This window comes from Acanthopagrus latus, chromosome 9 (assembly GCF_904848185.1).
Source record: "Acanthopagrus latus isolate v.2019 chromosome 9, fAcaLat1.1, whole genome shotgun sequence".
In the NCBI taxonomy this organism is placed as follows: Eukaryota; Metazoa; Chordata; class Actinopteri; order Spariformes; family Sparidae; genus Acanthopagrus; species Acanthopagrus latus.
Genome location: NC_051047.1, coordinates 8,373,665 through 8,393,512, shown reverse-complemented (window position 1 = coordinate 8,393,512; position 19,848 = coordinate 8,373,665). Strand labels below are relative to the sequence as shown.

At 42.1% G+C, this 19,848-nt stretch overlaps 1 protein-coding gene and 1 long non-coding RNA gene across 7 annotated transcripts; both read left to right on the top strand.

Moving 5' to 3' along the window:
• Nucleotides 1-130: 130 nt before the first annotated feature.
• asmtl (acetylserotonin O-methyltransferase-like) lies at nt 131-7,755 on the top strand. Of its 6 annotated transcripts, none has more exons than XM_037110040.1 (16): nt 131-215; nt 1,162-1,278; nt 1,917-2,048; nt 2,147-2,194; nt 2,307-2,371; nt 2,472-2,536; nt 2,772-2,880; nt 4,276-4,636; nt 4,713-4,949; nt 5,590-5,752; nt 5,869-6,065; nt 6,170-6,302; nt 6,397-6,537; nt 6,649-6,771; nt 7,214-7,451; nt 7,535-7,676. In XM_037110040.1, the coding sequence occupies exons 2-15, from the start codon at nt 1,186-1,188 to the stop codon at nt 7,417-7,419; spliced, it is 2,073 nt and encodes a 690-aa protein (XP_036965935.1). In that variant the 5' UTR covers nt 131-215; nt 1,162-1,185; the 3' UTR covers nt 7,420-7,451; nt 7,535-7,676. The 6 variants fall into 6 exon arrangements, with proteins under 6 accessions (XP_036965935.1, XP_036965932.1, XP_036965936.1 ...); XM_037110037.1 differs by having other exon boundaries at nt 5,866-6,065; XM_037110038.1 differs by having other exon boundaries at nt 214-339; nt 5,866-6,065.
• A 691-nt stretch (nt 7,756-8,446) lies between these two features.
• Nucleotides 8,447-15,875, top strand: LOC119025987. The gene is made up of 2 exons (XR_005076980.1): nt 8,447-8,563; nt 15,014-15,875. It is a non-coding gene; the product is annotated as an uncharacterized LOC119025987 (long non-coding RNA).
• Nucleotides 15,876-19,848: the final 3,973 nt, after the last annotated feature.

Genomic DNA, 19,848 nt, shown 5'->3' with positions numbered 1-19,848 from the left:
TGAATGAGGGATTCGTCTTTTTTTTTCCTGGGTTGTATTTGCCCCCCACCCCCAACAAAAAAAGTTGGCCCCAACCTGGCCCCCTTTTAAAATTGGTCTAGAACCGCCACTGCTGATGTGGCGCCGCCCAACGTAAGGAAACGTCATCACGTAAGCGCTGTCACGTTGGTTGTCCTAGCAAGCAGCTATCACTGCCAGTTTTCCTACTTCGGCAGGTAAGTCGTATCCTGACGTTACATATCTTGTATGGAGCATTGCTCGGACATGTGCTGTTTAAATGGCTGTGTATATTAAACCGTTTCCATTTTGGGGGGCTGAACTCGCGAGCTAAACATTACAGTAAGTGTCGTTCACTTGCAGTCGAAGGAGCTTTTTCCTGAAGTAACGTCAAAGAAACTAGAATTAACAAGACAGCCTGTATTAGCTGATGGATAACAGAAAGTTAACACAGTCAGTTTAGCAGAGTGGTGAACCATCTATGTCGCATGTTCAATTATTTAGTTATGCGTTCACCTACGTTGGTTTGACTCAGTGCTACAGAGAAGCCACACATTGCTTGTGTAGGCACAGTAACTAGGCTAAACTAGCATAACGCATGAGGAAAGCTGTGACTGAATCAAAATCAAAATCCTTGATTCATAAAGTAACTCACAGCGAGTGGACGTGCTGACAGCTGCTCAGTCACTGTTTTATTGAATACATAATTCAGTTATGTATGTGTGATTGTGTGTGAGGTATGTGGCTAAGATCATATATTAATACTTTAGTGCACAAACTTTGATAAAGTAGAAAATGATCATGCCCACTACAATATCCCACAGCACAAAGACGTGTGTCTAAATTGCTTGTTTTGTCCAACCAGCTTTCCAGAACCTGAAATGTGTGATTTATAATTATTTGAATCAGAGAAAAATAGCAAATATTTGATTGATATTTGAGAAGCTGGAGCCAGTTGACCTGTGGTGGTTTCTTTGACAAATGACTTTAATGATTAACTGTTTAGGTGAGTTGACTCATTAAATATCTAACTGTCTCAGCTCTTTATGGACCTGTCCTCACTGACAGTGTATGAACAGCTGCAGTCATCTGACTCCTTATTGCTGCAATCCTTCACATAAAGTGGGACACATCTGTAATGTTTAACTCTGTTCATCTCTTTAGGGGCGGTTAGAGGAGAAGGCCGACATGGTGCTGAACCCTGTCATTTCCAAGCTTGCTGGTAAACTGGTCGTGCTGGCAAGTGCTTCTCCAAGGAGACTGGAGATCCTCCGCAATGCAGTATGTTTCCTATAGTTAAACCTGTTAGAACTGGACATATGTCACGACAGCTGCACGTTTTGTTCTTAAAATTTTACTTTTTGAGTTGAGTTGGAACAAGATTTCACTTCTGTGACCCTCCTGACAGGACTTATCTATGACTCCAGCAGTTAGACAGGTTTCAAGCTTTCGTGTGAATGTATGCATCACCTGCACAAAAATCAAAACCAAGTTGCTGAATTTTATGTACAAAATATAAGTAAATCCAACAAATTTAGGTGTAACTGTCTTGTAAATGTTTAATGACCCAGTCAGTACATCAGTCAGATAATCCGCGTAATGATTATGTATTTTATTTATGACTGAACTGACAAATCAGCTTATTTCAGATACATCAATCTGTAATGATGTGCTGTAGGTCATTTAGAAACAATATTGCCGTCCACGAGACAGTACTATGTTATATATAGTACATAAGTTTGTATTTCAACTGTGAAATTTTCCACCCAAGTACATTTTCTTGTCACAATTCTTTATAGAAAATTTTGTTCATATTATGGATTCATGTGAAATGATTAAAATATTGATATCACATTCAGAAAGCCAGAGTGGTTTGGAGTATTCCCTTATTGTTGCTTGTCTCCCCTGTACACTTTCAGGGACTACGGTTCGAGGTGGTACCGTCCTGGTTCAAAGAAACTCTTGACAAGGGGCTTTTCAAAGCACCTTATGAGTATGCTGTTGAGACAGCCAAACAGAAAGCCCTGGAGGTGGCCAGGAGGATGCCTTTTGTAAGTTAAGCTCCCTTCTGTATGACAGTAAACAAGAGATATTATCTTGTTGTGTATTATCTTATGTTGACAATTTGTTGTGTATTAAATTGCTTTAGAAACACTTGAAGACTCCAGACATGGTAATCGGAGCTGACACAATTGTGGTAAGAGTAAGAAGGGATTACAGTTTTGTATGTACAGTTTTGCTTACTCTCTGCAATAAAAGTTGTATGTTGCCTATTGTTAAATCTGGCCGTCGTTTTTTATTTTCCACAGACTGTTGATGGCATGATTCTGGAGAAGCCAGTGGACAAAAATGATGCCTACAGGATGCTGTCAAAGTCAGTGTCACGTCATACATCCTCTCTGAGTTGACAGTACAAGCAGGAAATGGACACGATCTTGTTTACAGGTTCTCAGTTCTTGTTCTTTCCCTTCCAGATTGAGTGGCAAAGAGCACAGCGTCTTCACTGGTGTCGCTTTAGTCCTCTGCCATGAGAAAGAAAGTAAGTCGCAACTAAATAATAATTGTTTTCTTTAGAAATGTGTTGGAAGGAACAATGTGTTAGACATAAGTTCAGGCCTTCGGGGCTTCATTAGTTTTTCTAAAATGTCCAGGAACAGTATCCGTATGGAAAAGCTAATAATGAAAGATTTCATGCCAGTTTCCCAGAAATACTGTTCAGGAGAGGGGCTTTACTGACCGATTGTGATTCATTTATTAACCTCCCTGCTCCCCAGATGAAGAAGTGGACTACCAGTCATTTGAATTCTATGAAGAAACAAAGGTTAAGTTTGCTGATCTCTCAGAAAGTATGCTATGGGAGTACATCAATAGTGGTGAACCCATGTGAGTATGAACATTTGAACTTTCACACATGTAAAAGCTATTGATTTGTCCTGGTGAGGTAACCTAACCAAGCATTTGATCAGTGGAGGTCATTAAGTGAATGTGAGCCTCATGAACCTTTCGCTTTTTTGGACTTTGATGCCTGATTTTTTTTTTAGTTTTTTCCTGCTGTGTTTGCCTTGTCCTATTTGGTAGAGATGTGTAAGCAAGAAATACTATCTCGAATTAGGTCAGAGCGAATGTATCTTTGGGTTTGTTCTTCATTTGCAGAGGTACTGCTACACGCACAACCCTGCTGTGTATTGGTCAGTGTCTATGTTATACTTTAATATTCGAGGTGTGAATTCTGTGCTTTATTTGTTCAAAAAACACATTCTCATTCTCATAGTGTACATTGCTGCAGCTCCCTCTCTAAAAAGCCTTGTCTGCACTGACTGGCCAGCTCCCATAGGCCTCAGCAGGCACCATAAACCAAATTACTGTTAGTACTGTTAGTCCAGATTTTTTGTTCCCTGGGAATCACTAGAGTCAGTCTAGCTGTACTCCGACCATGAAAATCACCACAGTAAACACTTCGAAACAGAAAACCTTAACCACCCCACATGATCGGGCAGCCTCACTGTCAAGTGGTCATTAATGTCACGACTTTACAATATTAGCCAGCCGGCTGCTGGGAGCTAATTTAAGTTCCCAAGCAAATGAATTCCTCCAGCACCCATTTTATATGTACGTGCAGCAGCCAGCAACAAACATGCACACTCACCAGCATGTTTATGTATAACAATGAAGCTTAAGTGCTGCAGCATATAACCAACCTCTCATTTTTAGTAGGCTTCAGATGAGTTTTGCTGTTCACATAGTTTGGCTTGAGTTTCCCTCAGTATTGCAGCATTTGTCTGACATCGCCCCAGGTTGTGGTAAGAGATTTCTGTTGTCACAATAGATGTGCAAGATGCTAAAACCAAGTTTAACAAGCTAACACACAAGGTTTGGTATAACAAAAAATGATTTGTTAATATCTTTTGAGTCCGTTGTTGAGCTTGTAAAGCTACCGACCCTTGTTTATAATGCTGTCCAGAATAAAATGCACAATTTGTTATCGGGGCATCTCTGCAACTTTTAGATCTAAAAAAAAGTTAACGGCTGGAAATCTTTATATGGAGGGATTATATGAGGACTTTTGATTTGGTTCTAGCTGGTGCTGTTTTACATAGTGACAACCAACTGAAAAAAAGGCTTGACCAAAGAGAAGGCATTACCCTTGTTGTGAACGCAGTGCTTTGTAACTTGGCATTCACATGCACCAAAAAGCTACATGAAAAATTAAGTACAGGGGAAAACCCAAAAGCATAATATGGCCTCCCTCAATAAAATATTTGTATCTTCGTGTGTCAGGGATAAGGCTGGTGGATACGGTATTCAGGCTCTCGGAGGCATGCTGGTGGAATACGTCCACGGAGACTTCCTCAACGTTGTCGGTTTCCCCCTTAACCACTTCTGCAAACAGCTGGACCGTATTTACAACCACTGCACTTCCTCCTCAGACGAAGAAAGTTTGTCTGTCTGCCCGGGCCAAAACAGCAGTCACACTCCCACAATACTCACCCAGCCCCCACCTAACTTGTCGACCCAGTCTAGCCACAGTCCCGCCTCTTCGGTCAAACACAACCTCTCCTCCGGCCCCGGACCAAACGGCCCGTCTGCCAGTCGAACACACCGTACCCAGAAAAGCCCCACAGCCAGTCCTGCCCATAAGGTTAGCTTTTTTTTCTCACCCTGCTAGCAAAATCCCCCTTTTGTGAGCATTCATAAATAACAGTTTCCCCTTGTAGGTGAAAAGGAATGGTGACAAAAGTGAAGAGAGTCAGAGTTCCCGGATGTTGGTCAACAGCTTGTCGAAACATACAGACACGAGAGAGGTCCAAGACTCTGAGAATACAACATTGCCATTGACGACCAGCGGGGGGCAGGTGATTGAGCTCAACCTGACCGAGCAAGAGGACAGCGAGCCGAATAACGAGGACTTACAGCGAATCATTGAGCTGATGGATGGATTCAAAGCCTCAAAGGTAAGTAGAGGTAAAAAAAAAAAAAAAAAGCATTGTGTTACTAAAGCTCTTTGGGATATCATATTGAAATATAACTTGTAATGATTTTCTGAACTTTGGGTTATTTACATTAAAGTCTGGGTGAGTGGTTAATTGATTATTGAGTCTCAAATACCAAAGTTTTGGGTTGTGGGACTGAGACTGAGCCACCAAACCAAAAAGTCTGTATATGAAGACTCAACAATTCAACCAGAATGGCTTACCCTAACTTTTAGTCACTTCCTTGCTGAGTGCAAGTCTAGAAAGTTGATACCACTCACATGCAAGGTAAGTACATTAACATGGTTTTGTGTCAGAACAACTAGTCGTGGTTTTACAGGGGGTTTATGAGCAGGAATATCTATATTCTGGTTTCGTAATTTGGAAACTCAGATGGTTGAACGGCAACTTCAAGGTGACCAAAAGACTCCAGGATACAAGTTAAACAAACAGGATAACTTGGTGATAAGTGAGCTGCTGGTTCATATTCAGCTAACTTAAAAAAACAAACTACTCCTTAAAAACTTATAAAACAATTTATTCTGTTCAATAATGCACTGGAAAGTGTTCTGGTATGGAACAACACACCTGTGACCATTTTTCGTTCCCCTACATGTTTCAGGCACTCTTTACCTCATCCAAGATGGGTGTGTTTGACCTGCTACAAACTCGCCCGGGGCTGGATGCAGCACAGGTGGCCCAGGAGATCAAAGCCTCTGTGAAGGGGACTGAATGCCTGCTGGAAGCCTGTGTCTCTCTGGGACTGTTGAAGAGCAAAGGAAGAAGTTAGCCAGGATTCCTCTATTTCCATTACACCTTTTCAAACCATTAAGAGGTAGAATTTATATCTCTATTTAAAATGAACCTAACCCATGTCCCATGATTTGTCTACTCCCAGCAGGCCACAGCCCGGTGTACGAGAACACACATCTGGCCACGCGTTTCCTTCTATCAGATGCTCCTCTCTCACTGCAAGGCTACATCCGGCATTGCAACGACACAGTGTGGCCTCTTTTCTCCCACCTGGAGAGTGCGGTGCAGGATGGAAGCAACCAGCGCGAGAAGGCCTTTGGCAAGAAATCTCAAGACGTGTTTCAGGTGATAATCAGCCTCAGATGGATAAAAGGTGGGGGGAAAAACATTTGGAAATATTTTACAGTTCTTTTTCTTTGTTCTATTCTGCCATTTGTTTCTTTTCAAAGGATACCTACTACAATAGTAAAGAAGTCAAACTGAGATTCATGAATGCCATGCACAGTATCGCTAAAGTCACAGGGAAAGCTGTAGCAACAGCCTTTGACCTCTCCAAATTCAAAACTGCCTGCGATCTTGGAGGTAAGGAGATAACTAAAAGGTGTAAAAGTGTGTTCTTGACTAAAAAAAAAAACATTTTTTCATATATGTATTATCTTTTTATTTGTCTTCCCAGGATGCACTGGTGCCATGGCCTATGAGTTTATTAAAGCCCATCCCAAGCTGTCTGTTACAGTGTTTGACTTGCCAGCTGTTGTTGAGATGAGTGAACATTTTCATCCTCTGCGCACAGACAACAGGGTATCATTCGTAGCAGGTCAGTTTGTTTATCTGCATCAAAATACAGTCTTGACTGCTGATGATTAATAACCAGAAGTTTTGAAAATGCAGACCACCACTCATGGCTCTGTCCTCTCTGTATGACCAGGAGACTTTTTTAAAGATGAGTTGCCCAAAGCAGACTTGTACATCCTGGCAAGAATTCTGCATGACTGGCCTGATGAGAAAGTGCATCTTCTGCTGAGTAAAATCGCGGATGCATGCACATCAGGTAAAAGCCTTTTTGTTTTTATTACATGTTTTTTTTAAGGTATTTAAACTATTTAAACAAATATAAACTTCATCTTTGCAGCTTCTTATTGATACACGCAAACTAGCAACTGACCTTAAATTAGTCATTAACTTCAGGACAAATCAAGTGTGAAATCCGCTGCTGTTTGTGTGAAAACCGCTTTTGTAATCTGTTGTCATCAGTGTTCAGCGGCTGGAAAAGATAAAAATGATATCACTATTGTGACATAGAAAACAACAGTTTGCAAGAACTTCAACACCAAGCACAGGTACTGTCTTGGTGGTACATTTGTTTCCTTCCTCGCTCTATCTGAACTATTCTTTACCGAGAGCAAAGCAATGGGAGGGGACAAAACTAGCACTATTCTTCTGGTACAGTGTTACATCTGCATAAACATCATGCAATTGCACCATTGTGCCAGGCTGTGGGGTCCTGCTCAGTGAGATCCTCCTGGACGAAGAGAGAAGGGGCCCGAGTCGTGGGCTGCTCCAGGCCCTTAGCATGAGTGAGGGGAAACAGAGGAGCGCCACAGAATACAGTCTGCTTTTGAAGAGCCATGGTTTCGTAACGGCACATGTCAGACATACAGCCAACCTCCTGGATGCTATGCTCTGCATCAAAGCATGACTGACAACGGCCCCAACAATGCTACACAGAAGGTCTTATGATTTACTCTGCACTGCAGGTAACCTTTCCTTTCCTGCACACTAAGGTTTTAAACACATCTTTTGTTGGGCCCTAGGGTGTGCAGTGCTCATAGCTGAGACCATGTTGGATGGACAGACACCCTACTCTGCTCTGCAGTCTCTGAACATGCTTGCCCAGACTGACGGGACCGAGAGGACAGAGAGCCAGTACGCAGACTTGCTGAGCAAACATGGATTTCGGGTGACGCGTGTGGTCCACACTTGGAACTTCCTGGATGCCTTTATTGCCATTAAAATGTAACTTGTCAATCATGCACATGAATCCTCATGTTTTTCATTCTTTACGACGGATGGTTTTTGTTCAGATTTTGGCCTTTTAAGCAGGATCAGATTATTACTCCAGGTTCATTAGGTGTGAGCTGCTGTAAAGTTGGAGCTCATTTGAGCTATTTAACCCTGTGTGCAAGTGGAAAGTGCATCCTTTCCACATGCTGCAGGAATGATGCACACCTGGTGTTGCATGCATATGTGCACAGTAGATCAACAGTGGAACAATGGCACAAATAGCATTCAACTGTTTTGACTGAATGAGAAAGTCTACCTAGTGTATTGATAAGCAATCTCACATCAGCAGCATCCTGCTTGTGGTGCAGCTGCTTTGTTTGCTGTTGTAGAGAAGATTATCTATTATAGTACAGGACGTCCTGTGTTCAAGCATCTAGTATTTTTTTACCGGTGGGAAAAAAAATCTGTCTGATTGCTTGGTGTGTGGCGTCCTCACTCCAAAAAACGCTCACGTTGTGGTCAGCTGGATGACGGCTGTAGCTGGAAAAGTGCATCCCTGCTCTTAAACACTCTGAAGTGCCATGTTGTGATGATGCAATCTGGATGCAACAGGAGAAATATGATTAAAGAGGAAATGATAAAATCTAATCAGCGTTATAGATGTCATTTCTGTACACCATCTCCCCAGTGGACATGACTTCACATTTACTTCAACTTTATAGGAGGCTGGAGCAACATTGCCAGTGATGAGGGTGGCTGAGCCGTCTCCAGTGGGGCCCTGTCAAGCATACACTGAGGAATGGGTGGAGCTTTTGTCTTGATCTCATCTGATGGCTTCAGTACGTTTTGCGAAGTTGACCCTCATTCTCCCACCCATAAAAACTGTAGAAGTATTATATAGGCATTGGTGTAGGTCTTTCCTCAAAGAGAGTATATTTCAGCGTTGTTATCGCTGGTGCCAAGTCAGCTGCTACAGGCGCTCAGTTTGAACCACACAGCCCTGCGCCGGGTCCGGTCCTCCAGCTCGTTTTTACAGGCCTTCACACAGCGTCATTATTGGAACAAAGTAATCACGTGCAGTAAGGTACAGAACTGAATAGCTACTGAGGAGCAGCTGTGGAATGATTCAGGAGTTACTTGATAATTAACAAACTGTCAATAAGTAATTTCTGAATAAACTAATTCAAGGACTATAAAGCAGATAATGAGTTAATTGAGAACATACTGGGAGGTCCTATATTAATGAATCATTAATTAATGATTAGTTCATAAATATCTGTGAATTGACATGCTGACCACTTGTCAAGGAATTGATCAGGGACTACTGAGTAACTAATCAATATTATGCATCACTTTCTTTGAGGGGCACTAAAAGAGAAACTAATAATTAAGTTATTAGTAATTAATGAGTCTATGTGGTAACTACTCTGTATTAACTTATTATTTTACCTAAACTAATCTTTTTAGTTCATAAAGATTTCGAACATCGAAAAAAAACCCAACACAATTTTTTTTCTAAAATATATACAGTCTTTATGAGTTGAATCAAAAGCTCAAATAACATACAAACAAGCAAACAAAGTTCCCAAATCCATAACATTACACCTAAGCAAGTGCTTGATGCATTACAAAGTTGATGTCCACCTGTCTAAATGAAAGTGAAACCATAAGCAAAACATTTATGACATGTTCTATGACAATGTTTTTTTTTTTTAATATTCTCTTGTTTTTGTGCCTCTCAGTTCTTCTTATTCTCTCTGTGTTTTATAAATGTGTTGCGTTTTTATCATAAAGCACTATGCATATCTGTTTTGAAAGGTGCTACATGAAGCTTATTATTTGTTATTAACCTTCCCCTGTCAACCCAAGTGGGTTTGCTTGCAGTTCAAGTCATTATATCCAGTGGAGAAATCCATCAAAGCTCTATTACACACAGCATATACGGTATTACCGCCCCATGTGGTCCGTTTGACCATAATTGCCCTATTTTTTTCTTTTTGCACAGAGTGATCAAACTCAGTCTACTTATCCTCTGACGTGAATCAACCCCAAATTAAAGCTTGCAGAGAAACAGTCGATGCAGCTCACCTCAGAAGTGCCATTTGATACTCTGGGAATGCAACCCAAATATTTATTTCGAGGTTGCAAGGATTGATCAGTGTTTTTGTTGTCTGCTGTGAAGGCAAACCTCCTCAAGATGGCGTCACAAACCTGCAGATCCCTCCAGCAAACTCAGAGAGGGAGAGCGTCCCCTGCTCTGTTGAACTGTCGTAATTCTTTCCAGCGGCGGCTGGATGTGTGCTACGGAGGACGCTTGAACATTAAGTGACAGTGAGCAATCAGAATGACCAAGCCTGGGAATGAATATGTGGGTGGGATCGTCTGATAATGCATTGAAGCACATGACACCAATCTTTAAATTCCTCTTGGATTTCAGCTGAAGAAGACAAGCAGCTGATAGGAATGTGGGAATATCTCTGGCCAGGGTGAACAGCTCTTATTCTTTGTGACACTGAAAGTGTATCCGGATTACTCTTCATTTTGGATCCCTCTCTAAGTATTTTCCTAGAGGGGTAATAAGGGTGGTCATGTTATTCATAGCTATTTTCCTGTCAGTCTGGGCTCAGGCCCTCCGTGACATCTAATTGATTTCCATTACTCAGATTTTGTTCAGTTGACGAGGAGAGACAGGAGGAGGGTGGGCTGAAGTTCACATCTGACACTGAGTGTAAATCACACAGGGTCTGTTTCACTGCGAACACACACTGAAGGCATCAAAATGGCATCTACTGCATTACTTTCCCGCCACAGCGAAAGCCGGGTTTTATTTCAATAAATTCAATGCTTCAGTTTTGTTTTGTTTTGGGGTTTTGTTTTTTGTTTTTTTGTAAAACACCAAATTGTAGTGTAGCGGGAGAATGTCAGGCTTGTTAAACACAGAGCGCCATCACAAACCAAACTGCAGAGTCCTGTGACCCTTTCAAACATGATGAAGCGGTTCCGTGAGAGGATTTGCATATCTGCTCGCATCCAGCGTCCCATCTGCACCGGCTCACCCTCAAAACGCCTCGGCTCTTGTGTACAAGCACCAACAGCAGGGCCTCGGCTCTCTAATGAAAACCATTCAAGTCAATCAAGTTTACCAGAGACCAAAGGCCAGTGTAATTTGGGAAAATTGCTGAAACTCCAAAGTAATCTTCTGTAATGTGATCTTGCCTATTGAACACTGGGCTGTACTGTACGTGTCGGATAAGAGCTCAGTCATTTTCTTCAAATGCGGTCCTGACAAGCAGCACGGCTATCCACCTGCAAGTAATCATCATTCTAGTGTTAAGTGCTTTGATATTAAAATGACTGATTTAAGACCATTTGCTGCTCGTAGATAGCGATGCCGAAAACACTTCCATATGCTGATAGAGAGGATAAGCCGGGTTTGTGAACTGGGTGGACCGCATGTTGTGTTCAACTGTTGTAGGACAGCCAGCCAGCGGAAACTCAACGTGGCTCAGCCATGACTTCAGCGTTTTCAGTCGAGGAAAGCAGACTATATGTTGCACGAGAGTGACGTGTATAAATTATAGCAAACGTAAAAGATTCATCGTGCGAGTTGCTTTGTGGTGTGAAGCTCTGCTCAACTTTGTGAAACCACTTGGGGGCAACGTTGGTTAAAGGAAAAAAGAAAAAGAAAAACCTCCACGCGAATGCTGATTTTTATCAAGTTACACTGTTTGTTGACACTCCTATCAAAGTGACAGGAGAGGACAGACAATTTCACTGCTGAGATATTTGATCATTGTCAAACACCCGTGTCAACCTATTGTGCTGAAGAAGAAGAAAAAAAAAATGAATAGCATCATTGTTTACGCGGAAAGCATCTCTGTGACTTTGGGAAGGATACACAACGATCCAAATGGTTGCATGCGGAATAACAAACACTCTCTAATCAGTCAGTTTTTCCTGAATTGCCTCTCAAAACTGAACTCATGCTTGGGCACCTGTTTCAAAGAACAGGCTTGTTTATCAAAGGCCTCCTCTGTCAACAAACAGAATAAGCGCGATGATGGCTGGCTCCTCAACCCACATCTGATTTCAGCAAATGTGCAATTGTTCAAAGTGAGTTGTGCTCCATTGATTTGTTTCAAGGCAGAGGAAAAATAACCTCGGGGCTTCTACCAGTTAGAAATAACAATGGAGTCCTTCTCTGCTGTTTGTAGTGTTTTTTGGCCAGACATCAGTAGTCGAACATGGAGGGATTTTCACTGCAGATTGAACTGCGAGACTGTGTAGAAGAGTGGGCTACTTTCCTATGGAGACTGGGCTTCATGTTGTTGTATCAGATCAGCAAATGATGCCGTCATTGCTCTCTAATGTTACACCGAATCGTTTCACATTGACTCACGTCGGCTTTTTCTTTCTGCTGTCTCGCATGAGTTAAACATTTCTTGATTTGTTTAACTTGAGATCAGAGTTGCCCAAAGTTGGCCCGCCATAAGGTCAAATTTGGCAAAAAAGAGTTAATCTTATCAAACTATTGGAAGCATTGGACATGTAAAAGATACTGAAGGTGGAAAACAAGGAAAACATTTGCCAGATCTCACAAAAGTTTTGCTTTTGGCCCTTGTCCACTGTTACATTTCTAGTTTTGACCCTCTAAAGGAAAACGCCTGGGCACCCCTGCTTTATAAGTTTTGGTTTCACATTTTGGAAAAACAGAACAGTGGAGCGATACCTTCCTCATGTTTGTGTTCCAAGCAGGAGCAATAAGATGATAAGTTTAGCTTAGCATAACACCTGGAAGCAAGGAGGACGGGGGAGAGCTAGTTCAGATCCTTCCACATCTCTAAAGCTAATAGCCTGTTAGCTTCTGCTGTGTTCTTAAGGCACAAACATAAGAGCGAGATCTAACTTCAATAAGTGTATTTACCAAAATGTTGAATTATTCCTTTAAAAAAACATAGACATATTAGCATAAATATTTGGATTGTGCTCTCTACACATTCCAACTTTGACTCACACCAAACTCAGCGAGCACCAGCCACGCAATAGCAAACACAATACCATTCAGCCCACAATCACAACCCATTTGCCCCCCCTGCTAAAAGCCAACAACAGTCTCATTAACATATGGAAATATTTGTTGCGGTCAAATACGAGAGACTGTCTCCCCTTCCTGTCTCCATGTGATGTGTGAGGTGTCACTCAGAGATACAGTAGGGGAGGAGACTCTCTGTGCTGAAATGGCTGGTGACAGGGCTTTCATCCGACCCACTGAGGGCCCTTTGTTGTTATTTTGGGATCTCTCATGGGTGCAATCTGAGAGAGCAGCAGACAGACGGGTCTCATCTCTGCACGAGCACGCTACCTCTCCCACGTACACACCGTGGGCAGAGATGCACATGCACACACTAACCTGCAGATACAAATAAATAAATAAATAAAATGTAACGACACGCTCGCTGTCGTGTCAATCAAATTGGCTGCTTTTCTGGAGGTATGTGTGCATATGGAAATCCATTAATTGTCACAATTAAGACAGGAGCAGAATATTTCCAAACAGAGGAATGATTTGCTCCTTGTGCTGTGATGTCATTTGTATGGAAGCCCATTTTTGCAATGAAAATATATAAAAGTAAAAAGAGTAAAATTAAATATGCTGCAGGCCACAATTATGAGATAAATGAAAATATTAGACTATTTCACAGATTCTATGAAGTCAAAATGGGACTTTTCTCACAAGTTTGATGATTTGGGCTTAAATATTCCATCTGTCATGCCCGTTTCTATTTTCATCATGTCTACTTTCAGCCTACTTTTTTTCTCATCATGACGGGCTTCCATAGGTTTGTGTCTCTGGTGAACTAGTAGTTTGTTCTACTTCCAATTAAGGGACTAAGTATGTAATAAGGTTTGTTTATATGTTGCGTAGATTTAAGCATTTTCATATTTTATTTTGTTTGAATGTTGCGGCACCAATGTGGGCTCACGAATTACGCTCATTTACTCATGGTATATCCAATTTTGTTTTATTTTTTTATGATATTTGCCAGGGTTTGTACGGAGGCCTGAAGAGCCAAATGAAAACAAAAAAACAACAAAAAACACTTATTTTTCACCCGTCTTCAGACATTGAAAAAGGTAAGAATATTCTGTCAAAAAGTTTCCAGGCATAACTTTTTTTTAACAGATGAAAAAAAGATTTAAGGAACTCGAAGGAATTTAGGGAGATTATTCCAGCAAACATGTTCTTATGTCATAAACACAGGAGAGAAAACAACTTCAGATCAGATGTACAGAATGCTTCAACAGATTTTTTTTCCTCTCTCTTGCCTCTCAGGACTTCCGTAGTTTTGAAATATGAAGAAAAAAAAAATGTTAATATATAAATAACTGAGCATTTTGTGAATCACGTACAGTCCAGTGATCTCTGGTAGCTTGGACGGTCAGGTTTAACTACAACGCATCTCAGGTTTGATCAGTCTGAGCATTTAAAAAGAGAAAAACGTCAGTCGCAGCCTCTGTGTTTTGGCAGCAGCGGAAGTTTCAAAGGTGGATATTTCAAAAACACTGGTGCACAAAACCAAAATGATCTGCGTCTCTTGATACCACTAAGACTGAGCGAGGAATCATGCTTTCTGTAATTTAGATACAAAAGTGACCCTTTAAAGTAATTAAAACCGTAGCGAGGCGGCACATTCCCCGCCACAGCTGTGTTTGGGAAAATGACACTGTGTGAGTGGAAATGAAAGTCTGGAGTTAACAGCTTAAGTCTATTTGATTTCACATTCAAACGGTAACAATGACGCTAACCTCTGCCAGTGTAAGATGCAAAACAAATGTTTAGCCTATCAACGGCTTGTGCCGATGAGATATTTATGGGGTTGACAAAAGACGTCTTTGTGTCTGTCTTGTTGTCTGTTATCGCGAGTTGAAGGTGCTTCGGCGGTGGCCTCTGACACGGATCACAGGCGGCGGCTGTTTAAAACAAGCGAGGAGATATATTCCTCTCACTGTGCGATGATAACCCTTGCTCTTAACCCCCTCCAGCAGCAGTTCATCCTCCAAACAATAACAATCAATTCCCTCCACATCTGACGGAGCCGAAGAACAACTTATAAATGATATGCATCTCCTGCTGGTCCCATGGCAACCGCCTTGACTTTATTGTTGCGTTTTTCTTTGATCCCCGCCAAGCTTTGATTCATTTCTCTTTCACCCTTTTAGCTAAACATATCATGTGAATTCGGAGCTTTGTTCCTGACAGTCCCCGTCTTACCTCGCTCTCTCCACAGGCTCCTGACGCCTCCCAGAGGAGCCGGCGGAGGAGGAGAGGAATTCCACTGGATTCAAAGACTTCTCTGGGTTTGCTTTTTGACTCTTCCGCCTCGCCTCGCCTCGCCTTGCCTTCCCCCTTCCACCAGCTCCTCGCGTTGACCCATTCCCCCCCCCGTGATCCCCGGCCAAACCATCTTCCTGGCCCCGGGGGCGCTGTGGCCTCGTGTGCACGAGCAGGCACATTACACGACTGCTTTTATTCTGGACAAATCCAAGAGTAGGGTTCCTCTGCATGTCCAAGCCTTTGATTCAATGAAGACGGAGAATAAACTTTGGCCCGATTCAACAGACTTTTTTTTCATCAGGGCTTATACATTTGTTGAGGGAGCTGTAGATAAGTTGCCAGGTTCCCTCACAAACTGCAGCCTCGAGCATATCCCTATGGATTCCACTGAGAGTTCTGTGGCAGGCAGTCTTCAAAAGAGTGGGACATTATATCTGAAAGGACTTTTGCCGTAATGAAAAATGAAAAGTGTGTGTTTTCCCAGTACCATCTGGTTTCAATCGCGGCAATATCCTAAACATGACCAGTTTCTTGAATCAGCTACCCTCAGCTTGCCTCCCAGACGTCAGGCACTCATTATTCCAGTCAGGCCTCTCCGACAGCCACACAAAGTTGAGCGTTTTCACCAGTCGAGCCCAAGTAGAAGTCAGCTATTCTCTCATTCACCTCATAATCACGCTGCAATGGCTGTTTTCATTGTTAAAATGTGGTTCATAATGGCCCAGTTTTTTTATTATGGGTCACATGATCCGACACAACTCCAAGGAAAGTCTTTTTTAAGGTGTTGATCGACACATCTGTTTTTCTGTTGTTTTTTTCCTGTCGGATCAGTCATTACTGCAATAAAAAAAAAAACAAAAAAAAAAACACCCGGAAAGTAATTGAGCCTTTATGCACCGACGGAATAAGTTTGTACTGACCTGCCTATAGTTCAGATGTACATTTGTGTCTGAGAATAACAAGGGCAGCGATCTGGCTTTGAAGATACCCCCTCCTGGTTTTGTTATTGCAGCCAAAAACCCGCTCAACACCTACAATTTCTTCCCCGGCTCACCGGCGATGTTTTGTAAATGAACGCTTGTAATTCGAAAGGACAGTCGGGTGGAGTTGCTGCCACTGGTTGCTGTAACAAAATCCGTAAACAAGGAAAGCACCGTTCTATGACGTGAGTCACGTATTGATTGTTTTGTACTGGTTGCGTGTGTCCTTTATATTTTATGTTTGTGCCCACGTGGGAGAGCTGGCATGGCAACATACTGTAGCATCACAGCAGAGGTTTAGTGTACATGGACATGAATATGTTTTCTGAATAAAACACTACATTTATGAAGTCATAGGGAGGTGGTGGAGGATGGATGGTGCAAGGACAGAACTGTTGCACCAGAATCCAGTGCTTGCATCAAGTTTGTGGTTAGGGTCGGGCAACAAAAGCACTTTGGTTAAGGTTGGAAACAATATTTTTAGTTCCTGAAATTGTTCACAAGCTTTAATCTGCACAGTCCACATTAGTTATGGTTGGGGAAAGATTGTGAATTCAGGTATATGTTAATGCAAATCAGACACAAACATCTTTCTATGTTTAGGATTCTTTCTAACCCTAACCCTAACACTAGCTGTCATGACACTGGGTTGGATACAGGGACCGTCTGTATGTAGACCAGTGTAACAATACTCAAGCATCTAACTGAATCTTTGAACGCTATTCATCAACCATAGTAGATATAGTGTTGAGTAACACATTCGTTCGCTAATTTGCATTTTCATGTCATGAGGATACACGAAAAGGGGTGACTGTATTCTGGTAAAGTTAGAGAACAAAAGACGCAATTGGGATAACAGATGCATTCAGTAAAATAGAGGATCACTAACAGGATTACCAATGTAAAAATTAAGAACGATTACTTGTCTGTAACCGTGCACTCATGCACACTCCATAAGTCTGACACAACATCCCTCTGGTCTGGAGTGAAACAATATAAAAGTCACCCTATAGATATTTCTTTTCTCTAGTCTGTGTTGGAATCTGTTTGGTACTGAGGTAATGCAAAAGTAAAGGAAAATAATCCTTTTTTTTTTTTTTTTTTTTTTTTTACAGGTAGTTAGTCACTGTATCGTATTAAATTTTATAGCCACACCAATCCTGCTTCTTTGTGCACGTGTGCTGCATGTCTGAGGGCTTGAAACACGTCAGTTATAAAGGCATTAAACAGCATGCGACATGATCCTCCCCCCCTTTTTTTTTTTACACATCAATACATCATTTCAAAATAAACTGAACGGCATAATAACCATTAACAAATTAAACTACTGTATGGTCTTATATGGCTGCCTGCCCCTCTCTCATGCCAGATGCACCATTAAATCAGCACCACATTTCCCATAAACCTCACTCACAGGCCGCTGCAAAAGAGGGCGCTGCCACTTGACGGAAGCCCCCGAGGGATAATCCTAATTATTAGAGGGCAGGCCTTACAGTACATACAGCTTTTACTGTGTGTAGCTCCGATCTCAAGCCACTAAAACACATCCTTTCATAAACTCGCACATTTGTCTCCGGTGACAAGAAAATGAAAAGTCTTGCTCTATCAAAGATTCATGTTACGGTTGGTGAGGAAGTTTCAGCCGTACACTACAGGTGTTGACACTTACGCTCGCTGATTACACTCCAGCTCAGGTTGAGGCTGGGCGGAGCTGTGGTCCAGGTGTGAAGTCATCAAACTACAGGCACCGTCAGAATGATAACGGTGTGAGTTGAGCGTCAAAGCCAACAGCCTGTGCATTCCCACACAGTCGAGGGACGGGGTTCTGATCAGGCATGAGCGGGATGTCTTGTCTTCTCATCTGTGAGACGGGCCGGTCGCGTCACAGATGTGCTCCTGAAAGCAATTCAACGGAGTCACTGACTCATGTGGGAAGCTCTCCTGCCGTGAGTGCAGCTTAAGTCTGAGGAGCATTTATGACACTGATGGGAAAACACTGCTTTCCTCATACTTTTAGGAGCCACATAGCATTTCAGTGTATTTTTATACCTACTTTAGTAAGTGCTTACAGTGCTGTGTTTAAAAAAAATACCAATACATTTCATTAGGATAAAATAAGATGAAATAGATGAGAAAGTAACAACATGTCCTCTGTTCTCTTCATGACGCACACAAGGTAGAACGATGACGGTGATAACGATAATGGGCACCAATAAAAGAAAAGGACATAAAAAGTTATTGGTGTATCAGTGTTTCCTCCCGTCCAAATGATGTTTGACAAACCTTGCTGAGTGGCTCCCCTTTCTCTCTGATCACCCTGATCAGGAAACAGAGGCAGTTTGTTATTAGAGAGTACGAGCTGGGATATATCACTTATTAAAACTCATTCCTAACCACAGCCATCTGTGCAGCGCAACAAGTTTCAGCAACAAATGCGATCATTTGACACACACATGATGAGATAGAGGAGAAGGGTGGACAGCACTTATATTTATTGAAACTGATGTTTCAGCGATGACTGCATCCAGCTATGCGTTGTTGGCCTGAGGGGTTCCACCGAACCACCGTTGTGCTGTTTTTTACGAACTGAAGTCCGTCGATATTGGCCAACAGTATGAAACTGAACTCTGATATGTAAAGCCACATCGAGTGTTGAACTCGTTTACTGCGCAGCTGTCACTATGTCAGACTGTGAGCTTTGGATGGAAAAGGTAAATAGAAACAGCACAGATGAGGAGAAAAGAGAGAAGAAGAACCTTCCTCAAACACAAGTTACACTTTGGGAACGAGGTGCTGGAAGTTGGACCTTGTAATGATCAGCAGATCTTTAAAGGGGAAAAAAAATGCTGTCCATCATTTTAATGAAGTCTTTCCCTGTTGTCAATAATTTGATCACACCTGTCTCTAACAGCTATTAGTCAAATTGGAACATCAATACTGACTTTACCCTCTGCACAGTTGTTGTAGTATGAGCGTCAGCCAATGGAGGGCAGTATGACTATGATGACAAGCATCGCCGCAAAAGGCTGCAGCCCAAATGAGCTGTGTTCAACACCCCGGCGTTTGGGTACAGAGTGCATGATATATCAACCCCATGGTGGATTTTGTGTCTTCTGACATCCAGTCGTGACACTTAGACAAGTTTAGGCCCCTGTGATTAGAACTGATGAATGAACATGGGACGAGAGAAAATGTTGGACTGTAAAATAAAATGAATAGAAACTAGGTGAAAACATTTTGTGATTTATGGCTTCAGCTGTGTTGCAGTCCGGCTTTAATAAGCAGGACTTTCTCTGTGTGTGCTCCTGTTATTTAGGTCTTGTTGAGGGCAGCACTTGTTCTCTGATCTGGTCACCACTGTACTGGAGTAACAGAGCTTAACTGATACACAGATGATTACCTACTTATAGTGTTGATGGCTCACTGAGGTTCAATGCCATCATTTTACATAATTCGCCCACTATTGTGTTGTTTGTGTGTTAAAATCAAATACAAATGTGGAGCCGCTCATTTAGACATTGATCTCCAGTTTGCTAAATTCTTCTCACCTTTTCATATTTAGTCTGCCTCCGGAAATAAACATCTGCCAATGTTTTCTTGCTAATCAATGTTTAATCCCCCCCCCCCCCCCTTTTTTTTTTTTTTTTTTTTTTTTTTTTTTTTGCTGTTTGTTTCAAGTGGTGTTTGAAGAGCAGGTGGAGCCCGAGGATGGCTGGGGGTGAGCTCAGCCTTGGACGGCAGACAGCACCTGAGAGCGGACCTCGAACCTGGGGGGACGACCCTCGACGTGACCTCTGCAGTCTGAGCA